General features: G+C 42.4%; 2 protein-coding genes across 2 annotated transcripts; both read right to left on the bottom strand.

Annotated features, from left to right (window-relative positions):
* Positions 1-4498: 4498 nt before the first annotated feature.
* On the bottom strand, positions 4499-11137 carry alpi.2 (alkaline phosphatase, intestinal, tandem duplicate 2). Its single transcript, XM_069679725.1, has 11 exons — positions 11062-11137; positions 10446-10562; positions 8086-8201; positions 7798-7972; positions 7535-7707; positions 7229-7354; positions 7071-7140; positions 5783-5921; positions 5356-5546; positions 5116-5232; positions 4499-4770 (listed from the first exon to the last, which is right to left on the bottom strand). The coding sequence occupies exons 1-11, from the start codon at positions 11135-11137 to the stop codon at positions 4499-4501; spliced, it is 1572 nt and encodes a 523-aa protein (XP_069535826.1).
* Positions 11138-15532: 4395 nt separating this feature from the next.
* Positions 15533-26194, bottom strand: alpi.1 (alkaline phosphatase, intestinal, tandem duplicate 1). Its single transcript, XM_069679732.1, has 11 exons — positions 26101-26194; positions 25364-25489; positions 22286-22401; positions 21411-21585; positions 20601-20773; positions 19006-19140; positions 18843-18918; positions 17592-17726; positions 17206-17397; positions 16825-16941; positions 15533-15807 (listed from the first exon to the last, which is right to left on the bottom strand). Exons 1-11 carry the CDS (start codon positions 26192-26194, stop codon positions 15533-15535), a joined length of 1614 nt encoding a protein of 537 aa, XP_069535833.1.
* Between the last annotated feature and the right edge of the window lie 1396 nt (positions 26195-27590).

Below are 27590 nucleotides of genomic sequence, written 5' to 3'. Positions count from 1 at the left end.
TGGAGCGAGTCCTGCCTGTTACAAAAGGGCTCGGTGTGAATGGAGGAACAAAGTCTTCCTGTAATGCTTCAGCTGCAGCGTCTGCTACTGGTTGGTCTACCACACCGTCACTTAAAGTGTCCACAACAGGACCAATACACGCGGTCAATGCATCATTATTTGGGTGATTTACTTCAGCTGCAGCCAGATTATGAAGCACACCTGGTAAATGCGTCATAGTTTCAGGTTTTGAATCTATCTTGGGTTCTGTTTGATCAATTGGATGATTCCCATCTTGACTTTCAGAATAAGAGTCTGCAGAATTCTCCATCTTGTTGTCAGATTCAACCTCCTCTACCGCGGGGAGTAGAAGATGTCTGGGGTGTAGAGAAGCCTCCAGAGCACTGGTGTAGTGGTCGCTCTCACAGCTACTGTATTGACTACTACCACTGCTACTGCCGATACGATCACAGGCTGGCCGCTCTGGTTTATCCCCCTGAGCCTCTTTTACATGTTCACCCTCCTGCTCTTCATCACTTTCCTCTAATATGCAGTGACTGATGACTGTTTTCTCCATCTCCTCCTCTGTGCTCTCGCTGCTCTCTCTGCAGAAAACGTAAACGTGATCTGGTGATGTGACGTCGATGCCCTGCTTTTGTAAAACAGTGGCCATGCGTTCTGAATCAAGGAAGTCCGAGTATTCAGAGAAGTCGAACGGTAAGCTGCTGGAGCACTGACTGCCATTAACGGCAGGCTGACGTTTGGGAGATTCAGGACTGAAAACGGGGAAATATTCGTCCACGTCTCTGAAGCTCACACTCTTACGGCTCGCTCGTCTCGCTGGGAGAGTGTCTCTTCTGGATGGCGAGATTGTGCCATCAGAAGTAAATACATCATCCTCCTTAAGGATCGGCATTGCACCTGCAGGTCCCACTGCAGACATGCGAGTGCTTGATAGTATGGAGGGACCTTCAGACGCCCAATGTGAGGAGGAATTATTCCAGTCACGGCTGTGATTCCTCTTAGTGTCCATATCAGAAAGTCTGTTATATGATAGTCCCCTGCAGCTTGGCCTCCCATTAATGTGAGACATGTTGAAGAATGATGAGCGCCTTGTGCTGCTCAATGGGGCTTCACCAAAGTCACTTATCATAGAGGAGTGGGAGCTGAAGCTGTAGTCGGATTCAGGATAGCTGGACATGTCCGTTTGGTCTGAATACACAGCTGTGTAGAGAAAAAGGACATGCGAGTTTATAAAAAGGTACATTCAATTCATCTTATGAATACTTTATATACACACTAACACTTTGCTAGATGATCTTGAGGTTTTTTTTTAATTGACAACATAGAATATATTGCATGATGGGCATTTTTTCTGTTGTTTCCTACATTTTTAAGACAAAATATCATCAATGCAGAAATGAATCCCCATCTAGAGGTGCTGCAAGGTTGTCAAATTTCCGTGGATTCATGAACCTTGTGATCACTGAAACATTTGTGGTATTATGTAGGCACTATGATATGATTATCTTGCAGCTACGCATGTTGTTAATGACTTTACTGGCTGAATAACTGCTACAGTAATGAACTATATCTCCATCTTTATGCTAATTCTAAAGTTAACTTTGCATTCAAGTAGTATATATACTGGAAACGAGTTTTCAACATATCCCATACGATACAAAGCCTTCAAAGAAACTTTCTCACAGTATTGGAATTGAGGCAAGTCGTCGTCCTCTGTGTCCACGGAGCTGGCCTGGTAATCCTGAAGGAGCTGCGCACATTTTCGATTCTCCTGCTGCTCCGCAAGCTGCCCAGGCGTATTCCCTTCCTGCCATGAATTAAGGAGAAAGAAGGTGTAAATCAGGTGTAAATTGGATTCACACATTAGTAGATAGCTTGTTAAATTGAGGTGTTGTCCCTAGAAAAATTTAACTTGCTTGTCACAGTAAAATTTGCTAATGCAAAATGTTTGTGTGCATGTATCTGTGTATTATTAATCATGCCTTAACAAGGTCCTTCTCTTATTAAAATGATTTATGACAAAATTCTTACATTATCTTTACTATTTGGGTTTCCTCCATTCATCAAGAGCAGCTTCAGATTTTGATAACATCCCCACAGTGCAGCGATGTGAAGAGGAGTCAGGCCCTCCGATGACCTGAGAGAAATACAAGAAAATTCAGAAAATCATTACGTCAGTATGCTCAACAAATTTGGTTTATGTTTCATTTTTCAGAAAGGAACAAGATAGAGCATCATACAGCAAGTCCCTGCAGGCTTCATATGAGGCAAAATAACGACGGAACATTGCTAAGAAAACCACACAGTATAAATGTGTCCTTGATGATGCTGCATTTTTCAAAGTATTCAAATTAATTTGAAAGTCATTTCAGTTTCAGCAGTTAAACAGGTGAAGAAAATTGAAAGAGGGAAAATTAGGCATGTGTTTTTTGACTATACCTTATATTGGGGTCAGCTCCATATTGCAGCAACATTTTCAAGCAGCGTGTGTTTTTCTCAGTCTCTTTTCCAACAGCCAGGTGTATTGCAGCCACCCCTTTACTTCCTACCATGTGAGGACAGGCTCCCTCTGTAAGGAGCAGCTGCACAGATCTGCCAAGCAAGAGAGATCTGTTACAATCCTACATACATTATAATGTGGCATTTCCTGTACTGAAACAAAAAGGCATAATGATGAAGCTTTAGGTCCTGCAGCATTCCAGCCAACATTTCAGAGGGTCTTCTTATATTATTACTTAGTTTTCTTGGACACACATGCAATTCATGAAGCTAATTATACAGTTTTCTGTTTTAATAATTTTAAGGGACTTTAATATATTTACTTTTGTAGTTAATACATACAGGTACTACATACATCAACAAACTCCAAGTAACTGTTGGAATATAATGGCCCGTACTAACCCTAAACTTTTTAGTAATGATACACCCTTACTTTGAAAATAATGTAGACAGATGACAAATGCATTTTAGTTAAAGTTAACAGGAAGTCTAATCAGGTATTCATTTCCTCTCAGTAAAGCTACAATATAGGATTTCCTATATATTTAGACCCTAATTTATGTCACACAGGGGGCGTTTGCATGTAAAACGCTTCAGAACGGCGTTATAACCTTTACGAGTGGTCAACAGTAGACAGACATTTATAGCATACGGATGTATATTAAACATGCTTAAAAAATTAACATCTAACAGGAACAAACATTTGAGTTATAATTTAGCAATGTTTGGGGAAACATGTTTTTAATAATCTAAAACACTCAGTTTGCACAGTTGCATTGTGGAGATAATGCTACGTCACAGCTGTCGCAGTTAGTCAACAAAAGGCATGTCTGGACAAAACATAGACACAGTGGGCTGAGCATCACCTGAATTCTCCATCCTTCACTGCTTTACACAGCTGACTTTCGAGCCTCCTCGTCTTCCGATCCATGACCAGCGTTATCCGTTTCTAAATTAATTATGGTAATGTATCAGCATCTTCTGAATTAGCCCATAGCCGAGACATCAAAACTTTAAAACGAGGCTAGCTGGCTAAGCTAATAGCAACTGATTTCAGAAACCTTTCAGTGCCTGCACACGTTCATCTACGACTTTATATACAGTACGCCAACAGTCCATGTGTATTATCCGTAGTGTCCGAAGAGCAGCTGTTTATCCACACTATCTTTTGTTTTCGAGAAGCAGCACGAGTATTTAGATTAAATTTCCCTCCAAGCACACAAACACTCCTCCTAGCGGGCAGCAGCCGGAAGTCCCGCCCACTGCGTTCTCTGATTGGACGATACTTTCATTTCACCCAATCAGATGAAACCTTTGTTGAAAGGGGCAGTCAATGTACTTAATCGATACACAATTGAGCCAGTTTCTTGTCTTTCTCGTAATTCTCTACCTAATGTTAAGGTGCTTCTCTATTACAGAATGATTCTGCTATGACTTAAACTGTTTCCATCGTTCTATTTTAAGCGTTTAATTTTAGAAGTGGTCTAATTTGAAGCTAAAGTTGTAGTCTCACTCTTTTAAAGCTAAAGGATCCATACTTTTACATTAAATTTTTTATTAAGGAAAGCTTTAATGTTTGTGACATGGATCGAGCAAAGACATATTTAATGTTCTAGGCTATGAGCTATGTTTATTTTTGTGGAGAGAGTATTAAGCTAAATTGTACTACTACATAACAGGACATATGATATCATGAAACATAAAAAGAGTCTTACGAAATTATCTTTTTTTTAGCCATCATATTATTAGTAAATCAGTCCTTTATTAAAAAAATTACAAGTAATTACAAACATATTTTCATATAAATAAAAATCAAAAATCCTTTTCAAAAAAGGAAGTTACTTAAAATGACAGTGATCTCAAAGTTGTGCGACCATACAGCTCTTAAAGTCCACACTGAAAGTACAGCGTGAAGAACAATTTATTTTTCAACCAAAATGTCACAAAGCAGAGGTTTCCCAAGGTCGAGAGACAAAATCCCCTGAAGGCTGACATCTCAGACGGAGCAGAGGGAGAGGAGGAGAAGGCCCAGCAGGAGGAGCAGCAGGCTGGGGTGGATTGATGCAGCGTGATTGGGTGGTGGCAGTTTGCAGTCCGTGTAGGGCTCCAGGCAGGCGGCATAAGCCATGGCATGGGCGATGTAGCTCTGCTCTTGGACCCCGTAGAAAAGGTGTGACATAGGACCTTTAGCGAAGATCGCTACGTCTTCTATGCCATGAGTCTCTGAATCAAGAGGGACGGGGGCCTGCTGACGGTAATCGTTATCCGCTGAGGAAGAATGGGACAAAGGAGAATGATATAAATCAGGGATTTCTAGCACATAGACAAATTGCACTTATACAGTTAGTACAAACAGAGGGTGTGCATTATACTTGCATTATGTTCTAAATTATTACGCAAACAAAAGAAACACTACTTTTGTTTAATTTCATACAGATTATGCAAATGATTAAGGTTTAAATGGCTTACTTTGAATAGAGCAGCAACATTTTTTGATGCTGATATTTTATTTATGAGTTAGCAGCAGCAGTTGGGGTGAAGGTTTCCTGTTGCACCACTAGATGGAGCTACTACGTTACTGGGCCTTCTTAGAGACTATGAATGTACACTTACATGAAACTGTCTCATTCACATCAGGACGAGTTCCATTGGCTATCTGGTATCCTGGTCCGTTTCCATACGAAGCCATGGTGAAGTGCTTCTTGTCATCAGCCAGTGTACGAGCGACGCCTGCAAATCACAGCACAGGTGAGTGTGTGCAGGTTTGTTAAACTCTGAAGATCACATGGTGTCACTTTTTATCATAAAACCTCATTCGGCTCAGCTCTCATGAAAATCTGAGTGTGCATTTACCTAAAACAGGGTTTCCTCTGGCAGAATATCCTCCAAAGGCGAAGACATGCGAGTGGTCCGCAGTGACCACAGACAGGGTGTCCAGCTCGCTGGTCAGTTCGGCTGCTCGCCCGATGGCTCGGTCAAACTCTATTGTCTCATACAGAGCCTTTTTGGCCTTCCCTCCATGGTGACCGTGGTCAATTCTCCCACTTAGAGTCCAAAAGAAAGTAACCGACTTATAAGTATGAACAGTAAATCCATCATATAGAGTTTTACTATAAGTTTCACCCACAAAGTACGAAAATCTGACCACAACTTTTGCCAAAATAACTTGAAGTTAGGGTGCTTTAGATTTTTAACACTTATTTATGGTGTGAAAAGGACAGTTAACATATATTATGAGGTTGTTTGCTGTCTGGGGAAAAACCAACAGAAACAATTACACTTATCTTCCACAAAGAGGAAATATCCTTTTGGGTTTTTGCTGAGAATCTTAATTGCTTTCTCCACCATCTCTGTCAGGGAGGGGTCCGTGTCTGGATTACGTTCCAACTCGTAGCGACAGTCTTTGGGCTCAAACAGACCTGAATGGAGAGATAGTAGAAGACGCCAATTTTAAGATGGTTCAGTGCACTTTGAGTAGAGCTGGCAGTCTAAGTGCCATGATGTAGTTAAATGTGCACTATCAATTTTTTAATGCAAAAAACAGAAATTAAAATAACACTTGTGTTATTGGTCTAAATTGTAAATTAAGCCTTTTAAAGAGCAGATAATGTTGTGCTTTTTAATTAGGACCCTGCTTGATTCAACTAAATGGACGAAGGACAGTTCTGCTCGTTATTTACGCACCAAATCTTTAATCATTTTATTTTAAAACAGTCTTATCTTCAGTGATTTATTGATCATCAAAATTGTTACAGATTAATTGTCGGTCAATCTGCGCATCACTAAAGTGGAGACTGGAGGTAATAGCTGAGCGTTTGACTTGTCAGAATCCAAGTTAAAGTTGTAATCTCAAAGATCTCTGTTTCGTTCTCTTTGGCAGCACCTATGGCGATAAACAGTAATTGCGGGAGCACATTTCCCAGATATCCAGACAGTGTTGCATGTGTGACGTCCACGGTTGTCTCCGGTTGTAACTCTTGATTTTCCTTTTTAGACTGTTTGCCTTCATCTGAGCGTTGAATTTGTTTCTTTTTCTTTGTATTTTCACTTATTTTTGAAGTTGTATCTGTAGTCATCGATCTTTTCTTTTTTTGTTCAGCCAGAGTAGATTACTGTTTACTCGCAACACTTGCAGAGACCGGAGAAGCAGCCACTTAGCTCCGCCTACCCTCTCTGGCAGACCAACCACTGCTGGGTGACAGAAAATGCGTCACCAACTGGGCGCCGCTTATGATTTTTTTAATGAATGTCGCCACAGACACCCAGTCTGTAATACTGCAAATGCAAAGGCTTTCATCAGTGGGCCATAGGCTCAATCACTATTGTGTTACCTCATTCTGCGATAGATAGTGACTTAACAGACATTTATTGAACTGAAAATCTTCGAGATGATCACTTTAATGATAATTTACACAGTAAAGATTTGTTATGTCATGGAAACAGCATATTAAACCTTGATCCTGTAGTGTGTGTCTGTATCCAGTGAGGCACACTGTTGTTCTCTAACATCGCCCTGTTAGTCATGTACCACAAATTTAGTAAGTGATCAATGAAATAGTTCTTCTTACCCATAAGGTAGTCTGTATTTGCCGGGTTGACAGCATCAAAGTCATCTTTCTTCCAAACATATTTAGCATTCTGCAGGTAATAAATATGAAACAAAAAGAATTAACTTTTTCACACTGAAACTCAAACCAGATAAAAATCCGTAAAATCTCGCCTTTACCTTTTTATTTTTGATCCACTCTGACACAAGATTTTGTCCGTCGTTTCGGTCTCCTGTAGAGTTCAGGTACTCCGGGTCTTGCTTGGCTTTGGGGAACATGTACTGACGACCTCCGCCAAGAATGACCTGGATCCAGAGACATTGGTGACAGTTAATTTAATTCTCTATACAAAGTGACCCTTTGGTTTAATCTGCATGTGTGTGAAAAAACTGTCTCTAAAGAAGAGGGAATTGTTAGAGATGTTAACTAAGGCACCTCTCTGTATTTGTCACATTGTCTGGCAATGGTCATAACAAAAGGCTTACATTTATGTCTGTGTTGTGAATCAGCTGGTAAGCAATGTCCCGGCAGCCATTTTGGACGGCCTCTTCTGTGAGTTCAGCGTCCGAGTACCAGCCTCGGTTTGCCGTGTGAGCGTAAGATGCTGCAGGAGAGGCGTGCTGCACTCTGGTTGTGGTGACAATTCCCACTGATTTACCTGAAACAAACACAACAGCTGTAACCTGGGCATGTTTTATTTATCACCCACACTGATGGAGCAGATAAGAGCATGTAAACGGGGACATACCTGCCTGCTTGGCGCGGTGAAGAATTGATTTGACTTCGTTCCCGTAGGTGGCACTACAGTTGTACCTCGGGGTGGCGGCAGTGACACCCAGGGTGCCATAGTTGGCCTTCACGCCGCATAAGTAAGCTGTTGCTGTGCCGGCGCTGTCTGGCATCTGCTGGTCCACATTGTAAGTCTGCAGGGACACATAGTGTACTTAAGTTGAGAGTTTTTAAGCACCATACATGCCTGGTGTCCTCATAAAAACAGTGTAAATGAACATAAAAGTTTCCATCAGACTGGACTGACCTTAGACAGCGCCACGTTAGGAAAGGTATCCATAACCAGGCTGCTCTCCTCCCCAGATCTTCCTCCCAACTGTCCTTTGAGGATCCGTGCAGCAGTCACTGTTGTTATCCCCATACCTGCAGGCAGGTGGAAACACACCTGAGAGTTAGGTTACGTCTGACAGACGGGCCGGCACAGGGCTGCCATTGTGCTCAGTGAACCTCATAAGGCTCAGCTGATGCGAGAGGTTAAAGGGGCGGTGAATGACATCCAAGTTATTTACAATCGCAATTGGAGGACAGTTTGTAAAGCAAACAGAAACATTCCACTTTTTTTGTGCAAACTTGGTTATATTTTATATATTTCATGAAGAATGCAAAACATCGGGTCAAACATTCCTGATCAAAGCTTGTAATGTCTGTGGGAATTAGTGATTCATGTATATTACCGATTCCTTTTTGTTTTGTTTTTACATCTAAGCAGCATCAAACATTTCATGTACAAAGTATCTGTATAACACTTTGCCACACTTTCTGTGTGTTAGAACCAATGACTGAATATATAGATGGACAACGCGTCTCCATCTGCTCTCATTGCACGAAATTGATGCCAAAATACCCCTGTGACGGGTGCTGCCATCTTGCGATGGTGACATATTTTGGAGCCAGAGCTGTGCAGTAGAGATCGGAAGCCACTTCCGCTAACAGAAACACACTAAAATTACTGAGAAAAAACCCAGTAAGGATCCTGCACTCCGGCGTGTTTAACAGCAGAACAGCTACTTTGTGTTCGTCTGAAGCAGACGTTCACAGATATGGAAACTTCAATGACCGTAGTGATAAGCTACGTTTCCTCTCACCATTCCTCCTCTACTCTGCTAATCCAGAGCAGATTGGCTGCAGGAGCCGTATTTCTCAACAGAGCTGTCAATCATCATTTTGACAGCATCAAATAACTAATTAAAACTAAACTTGTCAGAAAAATGAACACTTTGACATAAATCAGCATGATAAGAACTAACTATAATGACAGAAACCATGTTTGAGAAACATTTATTTGACGTCTATTTTGATTTTATAGTTTGACTCATGTCCCATCTGTTAACATGGAGGAGGCGGGCTTTATGACCTATACTGCAGCCAGTCAGCAGGGGGCGAGAGAGAGGTTTTGACTTTACTTTTAGGGAGCTGTCATCTATGGTTAGAACAGTGAAAGAAAGGAACAACACTTCCTTTTAATACCTCACCCACCTCAAACTGTCTAAAAGTGTCAGTGATGAGAACGCACACATGCAAAAACATAAAACAGATGCGGCGGCCCCGGGTTCAACTCCCACCCTCGGCCCTTTGCCGTGTGTCATCCCCCCATTCTCTCTTCCCCTGTTTACAATGCTGTCCACTGTCCTGTCTATCAAATATAAAAAGGCCAAAAAAATCTTTGCAAATTATCGATTCAAATTGAACAAAGCATTTGCTACTTTTCTCTTCCTGCATTGTACCAAAAAAAACCTGCATTAATTTACTTTCAGTTGCTAAAGATTAAGGAAGTAACGTGTCATTCCCTCTCGGAAAGCTCACACCACAATAACATGTTATTATAGACATGTAATTTACGGCGTGATTAATCATTACTGATCAATCCCAAACACTGATAAAATCTTAAATGTGCTGCAATCAGCATGCAGGTGAGATTGGATGAAGGCAATCGTAACCATAAATCCATAGTTTCTCATTTAAGCTGTAATTAATCAATTGGGATTGCCAAATGCGAAACTCGGATCATGAAGTCAGTGAACAATAGTGATTAGTTTATTGGTGGGAGAGGTCTCGGGTCAGGGCTGAATGACATACGAGACAAAGATTAGCACACCTGTTTTTTCCCAGTTTACATTCACACAGTGTAATAACACAAACAAGGCCTCTAACAAGACCTTACAAGTAGACCTGCGAACCCGTCATCCAACCAGTTTGGAGATTTAAGTATTAAAGGGAGTTGAAACTGATTCCATAAGCGACCAGCGTGTAAAACTACAGCAATGCATCACGGCCTTATTTGAACTCTGCCGTGCAGATCAGTTAAAGAAACAGGAGGGAACAACGACATGCAGAGCAGGCTGTGGTTTCGCCTCGGTTCAGTTTGTTATGCTTGGCTTTCCAAGCAGTAGTAATACTTGTGATCAGATGTCTACATTCATCTCTTTCTACCCATAACCCCCTGCTGTTTGGGGTCACGCTTGGTTTACATTGCATTCTCTCTCTCTAGCTCTTTTGGTGAACTAAACCACAAAACACTTTTTAAAGATCCAACGGCTTCTTCCCACCTGAACAAAGCAGCTGAATAAAATAGGAATGTAGCTCAAGAAAGTAGTAACTCAGACTCACCGTCCCCCAAGAACAGGATGAGGTTCTTGGCTTTGTGCACGTTGCGCTGAACGTTCAGAGCGGCGTGAAGAGCCTGCCTCCCCTGGTTGTTCCAGTAGCTGGCATGGAGCTCTTCCTCTACAAGAAGTTAGAACAATATATGATGTCATCCACTTGCAGAAGAGGCTTATTTAATGCACTTTTACATTAAAAGTGGTGTTTAAATAAGCAATGAAATGTCGATAAATAGGCATAAAGGTGATGCTTTTTCCCCATGATGCTGGAAAGTCATACAAGATACCATGAGAATGAATTTGATATAAGAACAACAAAGAGATTATTTAACCTTTTTCTGTCATATGAAAATAGTTGATTGGTGTTTTTGGTCAATTGATCATTTAAGATGATATATTTAGCAGATTCACTAAGAACAGTTTTAAGTTGCGTTTATTAAGTTGAGTTCTTGTAGCTTTTTGTTTCTTTCATTAATTAAAAGTTGTTATAAGTGTGGCATGTCTTTGCGTTGTCCTTGAACTCCACTTGCGTAAGTGAAACGTGACGCCTGCGAGTAAGCATTCTGACATTTCCCAGATAAAAAGCGTACGTCCAACAGCAGCAAATATGTAAAGAAACGTACCTGAATAAGAAAAAGTCCAATGTGCCGAAATGAAAATCAATAATCCGGTGAAAATAATCTTGTGTCTGCTGGCCATGCTGATGTCTGTGTGTATTAAAAAATAAATAATAAAACCCGAGAGGAGCAGTGCGCGTCCGCACAGCGAGGTCTCTTTATAGCTGCAGTGAAGGAGCAAAGGGCACACGGGGGAGCATTTCAACGTGAGCCACAGGTTATATACAATACACGCACAGGCACGCGCACACAGGACAGAGCGGAGTCAATAAATTGCCTGTTGCCATCAGACAGAAAATCTCCATATTACTTTTATAGTTTTCAGTATCTGTCATGTATGTTTGAGGTGGCAGGTGTCTTGTACTATAGGAACACTCTGAGATGTTTTCTCACAACAGTTGCTTTGCTGCTCATGTGGCCTTACATTTAATGAACTTCTCAGATGAAGCCCATTGTGCAATACAGGAAATAAAAATGTTTTGTCCCAACATGAGTCTACAGATGGCTAACACTGTCAACAATTAAATGCTACTTTACTTTTAAGTGTATTTGTTTGACAGAGCAATATGTTGAAGGGCTTATAAATCACTGAAGCCCTGTGATTGACTGGCCATCAGTCCAGGGTGTACCCCGCCTCTCGCCCAATGACAGCTGGGATGGTCCATTATAATTTTATTTTTGTGTAAGTCCGACTGATGTGCCAACACAGCTGGAATACACAGCACCATACAGTGATTGTTAACCAGGAGCAACTGAAGTCAATATTGTCTTACAGCCACCATAAAGCTTTTAATGATTGCTGCGTTTATGGTGTGTGCATACATCATAATGCAGTAAAAAATATCTCTGACTTCACGCTTTGTGAAAACAGTTTTCTAACAGAGAAACAGTTTCTTTGAATGTGCGGCAGAATTAATTGTTAACATGTGAGTCTGTGTGTGTGTGCAGGTGGGGCCGACTGTACATCTGTGTGAGGTTTTTTCAGCGGTGTGGTGAAAACACACTGGACCGTGGTTCACGTAGACCATCACAAGGTCACGGTGTTATGTCGGAATCAGCAGCTTTTTTACAGCAGAACATTTTCGAGCAAAACCTCTGAAGGAGAGTGCGTATGGACGAATAAAAGCTTTACATGTGTCTTCAACAAACTAAAGTATATGACACTGCAGCTGGGGATGTTTGCTTAAATGAAAGGTCAAAGGGTCAATCTTTTTATAAGGTGTGTTTCTGAAATATAACTAAAGTGAATAAGTAGAAGTATAAACACACTTAATGATGACGCTTATTATCCTGTTTCCGAGTTACTGCATCGATGTTAGAATAACTAATTGTTCTTTGCATGATGACGGTCTCAAGTATGCATACTGGAAACTAAGAATGGGATGTGGATTTCCGGGAAGGCAAGTTTTCTAGTTTCCGTTTCCACTATGCTTGTAGTCCGAGTAATATTGACCAGTCACGTATCAGCAGTCCATTAGGAGAGCAAAAGCAGGCGGAAAGTAATCCAGCTTAATGACATCCCGGCTCCCGTCAGCGCAATCTGACGACGATTTAGCCTCTTATTAATCTCTCTAAACAGACATCTTCATGTAAATTCAGCTAACAATCTGTTCTAGATCTAAAATCTAACTTGAGATGAATTCCCTTGACGCTGTGTCACAAAAGCCGTTTAGCGTTCATATTTCCCAACCTCCTCGAATGCATCAGATCGATCCGACCTCCGTTCAACAAACGGGCCTTTTAAACGTTTTCTTCTCCTCTTGAGGACAGACCTGACAAAGCTTGAATTTTTACTTCTTACAAATCTGCATCATGATGTTGACATTTCGACAAAGGTAAGACCCGTTAATAATAAGTAAATCACAAGAGAACGGTTTCTCTTTCTCTAACAATGCAGCACGTGGAAAAGGAAGTCTTGACGGGAAGTTGTTTATAGCTTACCGCCCGGCACGTTCACCGGTGTCCCCAGAGGCTATATCGTCTCAGACTATGGCCGATGGGATCTGAGGTTGACCCCTCCCTAATGTGTTTCACCTTCATCTAATGTGTCTCCCCTAACCCAGGCTGTGTTTAAAATGCCATACTATACTAGCAGTACGTACTGATTAGGCCAAAATGTAGTATGCAAACAAAAGCAACATTTACAGTATCCCAAAAAAAACCCGGATGTCGTACTGATTCGGAAAAAATCTCCGGTATGCATCAGACCAGTCTGCCTCACCTACTGTATCCCACAATGCAAAGTGCTGGAATGTCACAACAGCAGCTGAAATGGCAGACGGCAGCAAGCGAGCAGAAGGGGGCGCTATAGCTAAAGAAGCAGCTGTTTGCTATTGGCGGGCTATTGTTTACTTCCGCTTTCCAAAACCAGAAACTGTTCCGTACTACATACTACCGCCGAACACAGTATGCAGTATGTAATATATAGTGTACAGTATAGTATATAGTATGGCATTTCAAACAAAGCCCCAGAGTATTTAGTCTTTAGTCTCTAAAACCACTCCCTACGCACTTCCACTACGTTTATGCTCTCGTGTGGAGGGTCCGCCACATTGAATGCTGTCCAAAACCACCGAGTGTGGAGTGGGGGTGGGTCGTTAAACCCTCCGCCAGCGAGTCTGCATCGGTGCTGACTTACTGACCAGGTGCAACGCTGTGTTATGTTCGTCATGAGATGAGAGATGTAAAATAAAGTTCCATCAGCGTCTTAAAGTCAATGTTGTATTCAGTATCTAATAAACCCCTTTTCTTATCTAGAAACGATACAAGTGAAACGTGTTTTATATTAACAGGGACGGTTGTAAAAACTCGGCAGGTCATTAACATCAGATTGAAAAACATATTTACAGATAAGAAATGTCACCAAGGGAGTGCGGGGTGAAATTTATGTTCCTCATGATGTGTGGAGTGATTTTAATGACTCTGCCTCACTGGTATTTACGTATCTTTTGTTGTTTGTATGACATGTAACCATGGTTACATACATTCCCTGTCTCCGCTGGAGTGAGGGGAGTTACTCTCAAAGCCCGGCGCTGTATTTATCCCTTCACCTTAATGAGAGGTGCTCCGTTCAGCTGTGAGTGTGACGTCAAGCGGGGTTCACTCCGTGACGGAACGTGAGTGGGGAGGGTCCGGTTTGTTACCCTCCTTCTGTGCCAATTCGTCTTGTCTCTTGAGACCACATTCCAGCAATCGCTCATGTATTGTAAGCCGAGTAATTTGATCTTTTTGACTTTGCCTTTTACCTGACGTTTTTGGACACTGCTGTTTGTGTTCTGGGACCTTACCCTGACTCTTCCTGTCTTGGAGTTTTTACCTCTGGGTCCTTACCTTGGTTCAGTGTGATTATACTTAATTTGCACTTAAACTGAATCTATTAAAGTGGGGTGATTCCCTTGTATCAAATGTTTGCACTGATTATAGGCCTGGAGGCATACCTAGATTGGACCTAACCGTGCCAAGCCCAAACATGCATTTCTTTCAGCAAGCCCTTTCCACACGATGTCCCAAACACGAGCTGCCTTCAGAGTGTTACCTCAAACAATTAGACTCAACAGAAAGTGTATTTTTTTATTCCTAACATTTGCAATAAGAACGGTATAAAAATACATTTACAATATTTGCTCATAAAATACATTCATGTACAATCCACATAGATCACACAGAACAAATGTACTATTTAAGACCAATGAGGTCAAGATACAAACTTGATTAAAAAAAGCTACAATTTCCAACTCCTGAAAGAGGAACAGCATCTTTAGGATTTCTTGTAAGGTCTGTTGGTGTCGCAGCGTCGCGTGGCACAATGGCTTGTAAGTCAGGTTACCGTCAAAGAGTCATTCATTAAGTGACGATCATGTACATACACAGCTGTGTGTCCTGTTGAAGTGTGCACAAGCTGAACGTTGGCTCCTCAGCCTACCTGCGTGTTTCAAGTTATTCTGGATAAAGCCTTAGATTAATGTGTGAAAGTAAATGACATCTTTGGCAGCCAGCAGAGTTTGTATTTAACTTAAGGAAAAAGGAAGATGGCTAAATTCTGACTAACTAATGGAAGAAGTTAGTGCAAGTTAGTAGTCATGTTGCAAGTACGTGTGTGAATGCTCGCGGCTCCACAAAGCTGCAGTTGCAAGAGTGTTTGATTTAAGGAGCCACTTGTGTGTGATGTAAAGATCCTGTTTGCATATCTGCAGATGTCCCAGCTTGCACTGCTAGCCAGTTTGTTCGTTTGCATCTGAGAGCTATTACATGCTTATTATCTTACATGCAATCTAACTTAAAAGCTCATGTAAAAGGACATTGTGTGATCAGGATGTATGTGAGTGTATTTCTGCTCACACGTACAGTGATGTATGTAAATCCCTGCATTCTGACTTGCCACAGTGACTGTGTGCATACAGTGAAGGTGTGTGCAGTAGGTGTCTGTATCGCTGCATGCATACAATGTATTTGTGCAAGAGTGTGTGTGTTTTCGGGGTCATCTGAGTAACCAGAGGAGGGCGAGCAGGCCGACCAGGAGGCTGGAGGATGTGTTCGCACACCCGTTGGTGGTGTGTGTGTGGGGGTGAGGAGGGCAGTTCGTGTAGGGCTCTAAGCAGGCGGCGTAGGCCATGACGTGGGCCACGTAGTTCTGCTCTTTCACCCCGTGGAACAGGTGCGCCATTGGGCCTTTGGCGTAGATGGCAACGTCCTCCCCGCCGTGCGTCTCAGCGTCAAGCGGGACGGCAGCCTGCTGCATGTACTCCTCATCGTCTGCAGAGACATGAGTGAAGACATCACTTTACATAGATTAGGCAACTCTCTGCTCATATCAGAAACATTTATTGACTATTTTATTGTAAATTGACCATGATGTCAACTTTTTTCTTCACTTCTACTAAGACATTTTAAGAATCACAGATGAAAGAAAGCGTACTTTTCTTAAAAATGGAACATCTTGCCTTTCCCTGCTTGTAATGACACGCCATTCACATTCACCTAATAGTTGTTTTTGTGGCTTTTTTGTTCCGCATGAAACGGTGTTTCACTAATCTTCTGTAATTCACCAAATTAAACTTGATTACAACATTTTCAAGCCTCAAAATGTAATTTCAGTCCTTTTTGATCAAATTACAGCATTTACTGCTTCTCTTAAGTGAAGCGTGCCGACTGATTACATAACTATTATCCTCCCCCAAAGCTAACAGACAATCCTGGAAAACAAGTAGATTGCAGTCTTTGTGCTGCTCTAGATAAAGTCTTTGTAGTTCTGTGAATTCACTGTTGCAAAAATCTTTATTCTCTTCGGCTCCAGATGGATACATGAAGTCTTGGAAATGAACACCTCACTTGTAATTGCATGTTTACTTAAGGTGACATATGAGTCGAGTGGAGACACAACGACCGGTTCCAAAAACACAAAGTGACGCCAGTCCTCTCAAAAAGACAAAATTGGGGGTTTAAAATGGTTATTCATCCCTGGAGAGAGATATTTCCACCTCAAAGTATACACACTCATGCAATGACTAAAGCGAATGGTGCAGAACAAGAGGAGGAGGAACTGGATAGCTGCTGTTAAGTGTTCCACAAAGAAATACAAATAGCTTTTTCAAGCACGGTTACATGCACACAGCAGAGACAGCACGTTGAATTCCATAAACATCATATTCAGCTTTGCTTTCTAGAGAAAAGCACAGGCATGAGTCAGCCGTAACCACATCAGTTCACACTGTCTCTGCGCACATCAGCACAGGCGAGCGGCACATCTGAAAGACATTAGTTTGTGCTTACAGTAATCCACCATTGTGATGTTCCCTCTGGTTCCGTTTATATGGATGTAACCGGGGCCGTTGGCGTAAAGGATGCTGGTGAAAGGCATTTTGTCATCGGCTTTCTTCGGTGCCAGACCTGTGTGACAAATAATGGCAGGGAGCTGAGTAATAATACATTTGTCACGGTATAATTTGACACAGACGCAGAATAAGCACGGACTCGCATGAACTGTAGATCTTGAAGCTTTCCACATGCAACTTGCAAAACTATAAGCCTTAATATTATTTATTCAATATAAGCTAGTTCTACCATTGTACACATGCTGTTTGAATCTTTCATCTCCCTGTACTCTTAATTTCAGTCTGCTTTGCATGCAAGTGTTTGTGCTTTGAACCATACCAAAGATGGGATTCCCTCTGGGTGTGTTACCACCGAAGGTGAAGACGTGGGAGTGGTCCGCAGTGACCACAGTGAGGGTATCCGACTCCCTGGTTAGCTGCGCGGCGCGTTGAATGGCTCGGTCGAACATCACAGCTTCTGTCAGCGCCAGTTTAGCAATGCCGTCATGGTGGCCGTGATCGATTCTCCCTCGTAACAGGAAAACACAAAACAAGGGGATTAAACCTGAGCTGAAACTTCTTACAAGTACGCCACCGACAGATTCTTTTAAGCAGTGAAGTGCTTGATTTTTGTTGGGCACAAAAAACACACCAGGTATACATGCCCACCATTTCTCTTGATGGTCATAATGAAATGCTTGAGAGGCCTGTTGATATAATACTCATCTTCCACAAACAGGAAGTATCCTTTGGGATTCTTGCTGAGGATTCGTATGGCCTTCTCGGTCATCTCCACGATGGAGGGGTCGCGTGTGCTGTTCCGGAAAACCTCAAATCTCATGTCCTTTGGCTCAAACAGACCTGGAACCATTGAAAGAAGGAAAGACAATTTTAAAGGTGAGGTAGTTTTAAAGAGACTTTGGCATGGTACGGTGTCAATGTTAAATCTAAACTAGCAGAGCTTAAGAACAGAAGAGGAATAATGCAACCAGACAATTTTCAACTATATCTATATCTACCTAATAAGCCTTGCTAATGTTCTTTGTTTAAAGTAATTATGTTGAAGATTTTCATTTAAATAAATGTCTGTTATGTCACTATCTAATACTGAATAAGGTAACACAATGGTGACTGAGCCTATAGCCCACTGATGAAAGCCTTTGCATTTGCAGTATTACAGACGGGGAGTCGGTGGCGACATTCGCGGAAAAAAATCACAAGCGACGCCAAGTTACTGACGCGTTTTCCTGCTAGAGAGGGTAGGTGGAGCTAAGCGGATCGATGACTACAGATACAACTTCATAAATAAGTGAAAATCCAAAGAAAAAGAAACAAAGTCGACGCTCGGATGAAGGCAAGCGGTCTAAAAAGGAAAGCGACCGTCAGTGAGGAAAAGAGTTACAACCGGAGCCAACCGTGGACGTCACACATGCAACACTGTCTGGATATCTGGGAAGTGTGCTCCCGCAGTTACAGTTTATCGCCATAGGTGCCGCCAAAGAGAACGAAACTGAGATCTTCGAGATTATATCTTTAAATCCATCAGTCATGTTCTGTTTTCTGCGACCTCTTATTTAAAATGTCTTAATTTCAAATAAGATTTCAGACAAACACACATGAGTGCGATACAAATGTGCCGGATTATAACTAATAACCATCATCGCAGCAAGGGGCACGCCTCATGTTATAATAAATGGTGATAACAGCAGTTAGCGTCCGGATAACTTTACCTGGCTGTAAAGATGAAAGCTGACCTTACTGGAATCCTCCTGTTTCACTGGAGAGGTCCCAGAACTTTGATAACAAGTTTATATGTCGGTGTGTTATCTGAGTGCGAGTGTGTGAGCATGAATCATAATGTATTGTGCTTTTTTTCAACCTGTCTCTCAGTGTTGACTGTGTGTTTGTGCTGTCAATGTGTGTTTTATTAACGTCTTATCTGTTCCACCTGTCAGCTGTCAACATGTCTGTACCCACCCATGAGCCGGTCAGTAGTTTTAACATTGATCTCGTCAAACTCCTTCCTGTGCCAAACGTAGTGCGACTTCTTTTTCTGGAAAACAAACAGAGGACACGTGAATCTTTTACTCATGCGTTAATACATGTGGAAGTTTCTAGCAGCACTGTTAAATAACCATACCGGCTTAGCTTTCAGCCACACGTCGATCAGGTTCCTCCTGTCCCTGCGGTCCCCCTTACGAGAGTTGGAGGTGGGGTACTCGGGGTCTGGGGTGCCTTTAGGTGTCATGTACATCCTCCCTCCCCCTAAAATCACCTTGAAGAAACACAAAACAGAATCATTATATTTACAGGATTATATTATATTTACAGCCCTAACAAAAGAGCTCTGCGGTTTCATAGAACTACTCATTATCTAATCAACCAGGATATTAACTTCCGTGACATTACATGTCATTAATAAATCTTTGATTTTATGCTCAGAGTTTAAACCAGTAAGACTCCTAGTCCTAAGGATCAAGACAGAGGAAGAATACAGTATAGTCATTTGTTTGTGGCCTTGAGATTTTATAGAGATTTTCATTTAAATAAATGTCTGTTAAGTCTCTATCTATCGCAGAATGAGGTAACACAATGGTGATTGAGCCTATGGCCCACTGATGAAAGCCTTTGCATTTGCAGTATTACAGACTGGGTGTCTGTGGCGACTTTTGTGGAAAAAATCACAAGCGGTGCCCAGTTAGCGACACATTTTCCATCAGCCAGCGGTGGTTGGTCTGCCAGAGAGGGTAGGCGGAGCTAAGCCTCTGCTTTTCCGGTCTCTGCAAGTGTTGCGAGTAAACAGTAATCTACTATGGCTGAACAAACAAAGAAAAGATGGATGACTACAGATACAACTTCAAAAATAAGTGAAAAAGAAACAAATTCGACGCTCAGATGAAGGCAAACAGTCTAAAAAGGAAAGTGACCTTTAGCGAGGAAAATCAAGTGTCAAAACCGGAGCCAACCGTGGACGTCACACATGCAGCACTGTTTGGATATCTGGGAAATGTGCTCCCAAAATTACCGTTTATCGCCATAGGTGCCACCAAAGAGAACGAGATCTTCAAGATTACAACTTTACAGAAGGAAAATGCTAATTATATGATGCTCTTGTCATTGGTGTTAACTAGCTTCTTCTAGTTAGTAGCCAAATTTACAGCCGAATGGACAAAGCACCCAAATGATGGAAAAAAATGCACAATGCAATACGTCGTATTTGTGTGGCTGCTGTAGTTGCTCATATCTAGCAAAACTGCTCAATCATATGGATACTCGTATAAAAAGACTTGCTTGCCACGAGTGTATCACAATCAAACCTAGCGCAGATACAGGCGGTTATATTTTTATACAGTGTGCCGTGAGTAAGTATGCTGTTACAATGACACAAACATCTGAATGTGCGTTACTGTGATCTCTTGGAAACTTTCAATTGGTCATCGTGCACTCATTGCACTTTGCTTATAAAATGTGTTATAATCTCATAAAGTCAGTCATATACATGATTTAATTCTGAGTAATATACTGAAAGCTGAATTGCTCCTTATCTTAACAATCATCACAGTTCATACTATTGTTGTAGACAAGCACTTAACTGCACCTTGCTTCACTTGTGCAGGCAGCCACAAAAGATTTTTCAGTAAGCTCAAGTATCTATCTACGCATATCTGCATCTTAAACGTGATCCGAAATCCTTTTTGGTGTCTGAAAGAAATTGCAAAACCATGATTTTCTTACATCAATGTCAACGTTGGTGACCAGCTGTGTCGCAATGTCGACGCAGCCCTGTCGCCGAGCGCTGGACGGAAGATCTGAGTCACTGTACCAGCTGCGGCTGACAGAGTGGGCGTAAGCAGCGGCCGGCGAGGCATGCTGGACACGGGTGGTGGTCACCACGCCGACTGATTTACCTGGACAAAGCAGAGACACACACAAATCAGAGGTAAAACTAAAAACACAAAAAGTAAAAAATGACATTGGGACCTTTAAATACATTGGAGGTTGACTTGTTGAAAACTTTCTTAGACATAATGTTGCTTGTTCTCCTTATCTCCCAGTGTTTATGTTAAGTAACGAAGCCTCATAGTGGAATGGATGGGGGTAAGCGTTTATTTCCCTGTGAAAAAGCTTATTACCATGGAAACGAATGAGATAGGCCTGATTGCCAATAACCTATTAAAAAAGCCAAACTTGCCCCTGCTTTTTGGCTCCAATTGCCTGCCATACATTGCGAAATTGGGAAAAATAACACATAGCAAACATAGATCACCGCATAAATGAATCGTAAAACCTGCCATGACACACAAATTGTAAGCAAATGATAGTTATTAATGATTAGTGCAAAACTAAACACCTCTCCTCATTGGACATATTCTGACCATTGAACTACCTGGTGACACTGAAGTAACATGGAACATGTTTATCAGATGATTGCTTTATTCCTCGTATTTGATAGATATGGTAATTTGAGATCTTGAGATAAGATGTCAAACTTTTCCATTACACACCACACCCACACCTTCACCAAGTCCTTCCAAGTGTCCTCACCTTGTGCTTTGGCTCGCCGCAGCACCGAGTAGACCTCGTTACCGAAGGTGGTGTTGCACTCGTAGGCCACTGCGTTAGCGCTGAGCCCGACTGTCTTAGCGTTAGCCTTGACCCCACAGTGGTAGGCTGTAGCCGTGCTAGCGCTGTCCGCTACCTGCTTATCCACACTGTAGGTCTGTGGAGGAGAAACACAAACGCTATTAAAGACAGGGCAGGAAATAAACACATATTTAAAGTAATATTTCATTTAAGGTGAGAACAAAAAGAGCCAAATATGCTAAATACTAGCATGCACTAGCATTTAAAGTACAACCAGTTTTTACTACTTCCACCAGAATGTCAGCATTTTCAGTTAACTGTTGATTTTAGCTAAATCCCTTTAAATTCCTCTCACACAATGGTTCGAGTTGTTAAGTCGCAGTGGGATGATATGGGGCAAGATACAACATGTTAAGAGAACAAAGCATGTGAAAAATGGACACAGACTAAGCCACCCTTCTTTATACTCGGGTATTTATTTGCTGTTTTATTTGCCTCTGAATCTCTCTCTCACCGTACGTCTCTGTCTGCATTTTCTCCTTCTGTCTCCATGGATTTACCAAGCAGCCATAGCAGACATATAGAAGCACATGCACACGTGTGAATGGCACAAACTAGGGTATTAGAATGTGGTAACTCTCTCTCTCACACACACATAATATCTAATGGCGTCGCTCATCCTTGGAGTCCATCCGCTGATATCACTGTTGATAGTTTGTGTGTGGCGGCAAACCAACTGAGGTCACCGGGTGCACACGGGCATTTTTTTCCCCATACTTTGCGAGTTTGTTGATAAATGATTGATCAACTACAGGTCAACAGTGTTATGTTGTCACCTTTGACAGGGCCACGTACGGGAAGGTGTCCATGGCCAGCATCGTCTCCTCGCCTGACCTGCCCTCCATCTGACCTCTCAGGATTCGAGCTGCCGACACTGTGGACACGCCCATCCCTGCGAGACAATGATTGACAGGTGAAGGTTCAGTGTTATGGCCAGTCAATATATTTGTAGCTTCACACTCTCATATAGACATATTGAATGGCGTAAAGTGATTAGATGCTATTGACCAACTTAAACCTGGTATAAAGTCAACAGGCACTTTTTTTTACCTGCTATTCGCAGAGCTGTGTCTCCTGATGGCATTATTATGCAGCCTGTAATAGTGATGCAAGAGGATGACAACACTCTAACTGTTACTTCCTCCAGGCTTATTGGTGGAGTCCTGCTGCTCCAGTAGATAGTCTGCTAATGCTCCTTCAGTTTGCACAAAAACAGTTTGCTTCTCAACTGGCTTCTAAAGAAAATGTGAGGTGAGACTTTGTTGGTTTAATTCATGCTGCCCAAAACATACCTATGAATAATTAAGAGGCTAAAAACATCCCACTATAAACCCTGAATGCACTTTAGACCATGCCCAATAGATGGTTTACACAGGGCCGAATGATTTAGAAGTGTATTAGCTGGCTGCATTCATGTTTTTCATGAATGTTTTGCTGTGCTAACCTCACTAAGCTCTGTCGAACGTCTGACCTCTGTTGAGGTTGTGAACATTTCTAAAATCCAGACCAGAAAAACAAAATGTTTGTTTGAAAACCTCAGACTGTTGCTGTCATATTGAGGGGATTAAAGGGATTCAGCGAATCGCAAAGCCAACAGAGGCAATGCACGTCAAGGCCATTAACATCAACCTAATCCACAAATGGACGGGGCATTTAGAGCGTGGTTTTCTTTCACCAAACGGAATAATCATATAGATCAACAGAGACTCATCTGGGCAAATATGCAGACCATTATTGGAGAACAAATAAATAGATAAAGATGCACCATGTCACCATTTGGCATATGTTACATAAAACATGCCATAAATGCCCTTTGATCACTTCCATTAGCCCACTATTGGATTTCACCCCTGAGGTTGAAAGCCATACTTTACAAAGCACATGTATCATCACAGTCATTAAAGTGAGAACATGCTTTGGGAAGGGCATTACTGGAGAGATGCTGAAAGAAAACTCAGCCCCGACCACCCAGAAATGTGACTCAGTAGGTCTGATTTAAAGCAGATATTGTAGCAGTTAACAGGGAAAACACTGTAAATCTCTGTGCCGTTATACAGCTCCCCATACAAAAATTACTCTGCTGCCACACCAGCTGTAAATATACCACACAAGTTACGATTAATTTTTCAAATAAAATCCAATCCAGATGGAAGCTTTCTCCAACTAGCAGTAGTTGTTCCAGTACAGTCACTGAACGATCTGTCACCACTGAAGAAAGAGGCATGCAGAGCTCCAGATGGGTGACAGCCTTCGCTTACACTAATAGGGCCAACAAATGTAGAGATTTGCAAACAAAAGGTAATGAAGAATAAGTCGACCACTAACAAAACGTGCATGGACAATACAAAAAAAAAAGAAGCTTTGGAAGTGTTTTGTGAAGAAGCCTATCCCAGCTGTCACTGGGCGAGAGGCGGTGTACACCCTGGACTCAATCACAGGGTTGACACATAGAGACAGACAACCTTTCACGCTCACACTCACACGAGCAGTTTTAGAGTCACCAATGGAACTAACGAGCACGTCTTTGGACTGTGGGGGGAAGCCAGGGCACCCAGAGCGAACTTACACAGTAACGCCCCCTACGTCCGAACCGGGATTCGAACCAGGAACCTTCTAGCTGTGAGGCAACAGCTCCCTGAAGAATGTAACTCCAATATTCACTTTCTCTTTTGCTCTGTTCTGGTCTCCACAAACCACAGAAAAATATCTGGCTCTTAAGCAGCTAACATTTATGCTATATGTCCCCTAGCTAGCTGCTGACTTTACCAACCAAAACATTATGCTAATAGACACAAAACTGCACTAAAGACGCTTGTCTGTAAAGTCAGTATATAATTCTTTCCTTCATTCCTTTGAAACATTGTTAATAAAAAAAAAACTATCATTGCAGTTTAAAATTCAGGCAACTTAAATACATTAAAGGTACAGTAGGCAACATTATATAATTAGAATTTAGTTAAAATAACAGATTTTGATCATTGTCAGTATTAAATTTAAATGATGTCTGATCTGTGTTTGGAGCACCCGCCCCTTTGTATTTTTTTAATAACTCGTCTGGGCTGAATCAAACAAACAATCAGGGTTAGCTTGTACATAACTAACCAGTCACATTGACTCTGTAGAAACTAGCTTCTGCGTGACTTGCGTCAGCAGAAGCACGTGAGTTAGAAGGATTTTTAAAACAACATATTTATACTTGCTGTGTAAACTACTGCCCTGGAACAGAGCTAGTATATAGCTAGCTATCTCATTCTGGATGCTAACGTTATGTTCCTGTAGTAGCGGTTGGCAACATTGACTTTCTGGCTCAAGCCCAGCAAAATGCGTGTGCATGTTTGGTGCATCATTAGGTGGGAGGGGCTTAGCGGAGTGATACGCGGTAGCAGAGGGAGAGCCGTTTTTTTCCATTGGAATGTTCATGTTGCTAACTGCCACTTTAGGGTGCCGGGAAAAATTGCCTTCATTATCCAAGGAAAATCCCAGCTGGTTGTTGCTAGAATATGAGATGTGAATGTTTTTTTTGTCCAGTCCATGTAAACAAAAACAATTTTAATTGAGCAAATCACTAAACTTGTCCAAATGTATTCCAATCGCTGGCTCATTAGCTCCTGCAAATACAGACACATACCTGCACGACTCGCACACAGTCACATTTCCAAACCGCTTTCCCTGAAATCTATTCTGAGCACAGCAAACACGCTGTAAACCAAACACACTTAAACATTGTCTCGCAATATATATTTAGCTCTATTTGTCATCCGGGCTGTGAGCAGCTCTGCTCAAACATCAACCACAACCAAGTCAGTAATGAATGCTAGTTAAACAGATTCCCTACCGACGTGAGCGTGACCTACCGTCTCCGAGGAACAGAATGATGTTCTTGGCCTGGTGATCCCGAGGGCGGAGTTTCAGCGCAGCATCCAGTGTCTCTCTGGCCTGAGCATCCCAATAAGCTGGTTCCTTCTCGAGTTCATACAGCTCTGCTCCGTGGAAAAACATAAGATAAGGTAGAGAATGAGATGGGTGCGGGAGAACTCGCAGGTCTTGCTTAGTATGTGTGATGTTGCATGTGTGGAATTGTAAAGCTCCAATGCAGTGAAGCTTCCAGTGAATTCAAATGTGTCTGTAGGTGCCTGCACACTCATGCATCCTCTGCCTGCCTTTTCCTGACACTTTGAATAATATTTAGCCCCGGGTGACACCTAAGAAGAGGATTCACAAGAGGTGTCAGAATGAAAAAAACATCCATTGGTTTCTGTCCATTCATGCCCACTGAGAGGCTCCCAGGGAAGGAAGGAACATTCCTCCTACCGCACGACAAAACAACGGAAAGACAAACAGCCCTGACCACATTTTGCATAAACAGGTAGACACAGGTAAAAATATTCTTGTAAAAGCTTTTGTGCCTCTACAGACTCTCTATTACACCTACACACCTGCCTTTGTGCTGAAGTTCCCAAACACAGTCTGTCCTCAAACGCTCTCTGCAGGCTGAGGTTACCTGCTCCCTGCGCGTCCATTTGTCTGGCCACAAAGTGCCACTAATATCCCAAAACTGCAGGCAGCAATAATAGCTCTGTCATGCTCTCACCTTGGCTTTCCATAGCGGCCCGGCCCGCCGCCAACAGCACGGGGCCCAGAAGGATGAGCAGGAGATTGGGGGCCCTGCAATGTGGCATCTGCATCTCTAATCCAAGGACCTGGAGGCTGGAGAGGTAGACACAGCCGGCTTTCAGAGCGGCACACCACGACCAAAAGGCAGAGGCACAGGCGCACAGAGTGTGTGTGGCTGCTGAGACCTCCGGCCCTGCCTTTTTAAAGCCCCACTGGGTGTGTAGTAAGGAAGGGCCAACGCCAGCTCATAGGCTTAGAGCCACAAAAGAGGGAAGAGAAAATGTGAGAGAAAGAGGAAGAGCCAGGGGAGAGAGAGAGAGAGGGAGAGACAGAGAAGCTGGGACCACACAGGAGCACTGTAGCATCGCAGCCCCTCTACTCACTTTGATTCCTGAAAAGGCACCCACCCTCATTTTATTGTTTTAAAAGGTTGCTTTAATTTAGGTCTTCCTCTTTTCCCCGGATCCCCACTCTTAAGTGCGCCTGATAGAAATTGGAATGGTTCTTTGATGTGGTAATTGTATAATGGCTCTTTTGATGCAGCAGTCGCTCTTACAGCGAGAGAAAAAAAGAGGCTACCCAATTTGTGTTGGCATCCATCACCATCCAAATCATAACTGTGTCTCTTTCCATTCCTTTCCCCCCCGTCCCCTGGAAAAACTGTCCAAGAGAGGAAAGGAAAGGATGTCCAACCTATTCTTGAAAATATCACGATTAAGTCTTGATGTGCCTTTGCTTTTCATGTCAGGAAAATGGTCATATTTCCATTTCCACTCCAGTGAAATTATGCATTTAAAAGACCCCAATATTTTCCCTCTTTTCCCGAGTCAACTTGGCTAGTTCTTCTGTGGGAAGTCAAGCGTGGTTAGCATTTTTCTTCTGTGAGGTAGTGGAGACCGCCTGCAGAATAAAAATGTCTCCTACGCAAACACAACAGTTAACGTGTGAAATGAAGTGCGCCGGGCCAACTTTGTTCCACCCGGCCAGAAGAATCAAATTCCCGGCGAACGGCTCTCGCCTCGTGAACCCTGCGAGGCTGAATCTCGTTACAACTCAGAGCTCTGGAAGACCTCTCTCTGCCAACCGCTCACCCGTTGCCAACAGGAGTGTGCAGTTAGTCACATGTGCCTAATCAAGACTGTAATAAAATCATAGCAGCAATCCGGGTAAAAGAGGCCTCACATGATGCGGCCTACACCACATGAACTGGAAATACCGGCGGCAATGTGCAGGAGCAGGAAAACTTGTGGAGGCAAGTTTGTCTGTCCATTTGTTATGGGTTTGCCCCTGAGAGAAAGTCGAGCTTGTGTTGGGAACGCCAAATTGGTTTCCTGCACAAGACAAGTGTAAACACCTGGTGGTTGTTTTTGGTCTCAGCATGGATCATCCGTCCACCAAAAGGTGCTTAGATGCTTTTGTTTGCTGATTATACGGCGAGCGTGGATGCTCGTGGGAATGCAGTGAACT

This window comes from Semicossyphus pulcher, unplaced genomic scaffold (assembly GCF_022749685.1).
Source record: "Semicossyphus pulcher isolate SPU_LCO1_2020_fin unplaced genomic scaffold, fSemPul1.0.p SCAF_4, whole genome shotgun sequence".
In the NCBI taxonomy this organism is placed as follows: domain Eukaryota; kingdom Metazoa; phylum Chordata; class Actinopteri; order Labriformes; family Labridae; genus Semicossyphus; species Semicossyphus pulcher.
The sequence above is the reverse complement of the archived record's forward strand: the minus strand, read 5'-3'. Positions and strand labels throughout refer to the sequence as shown.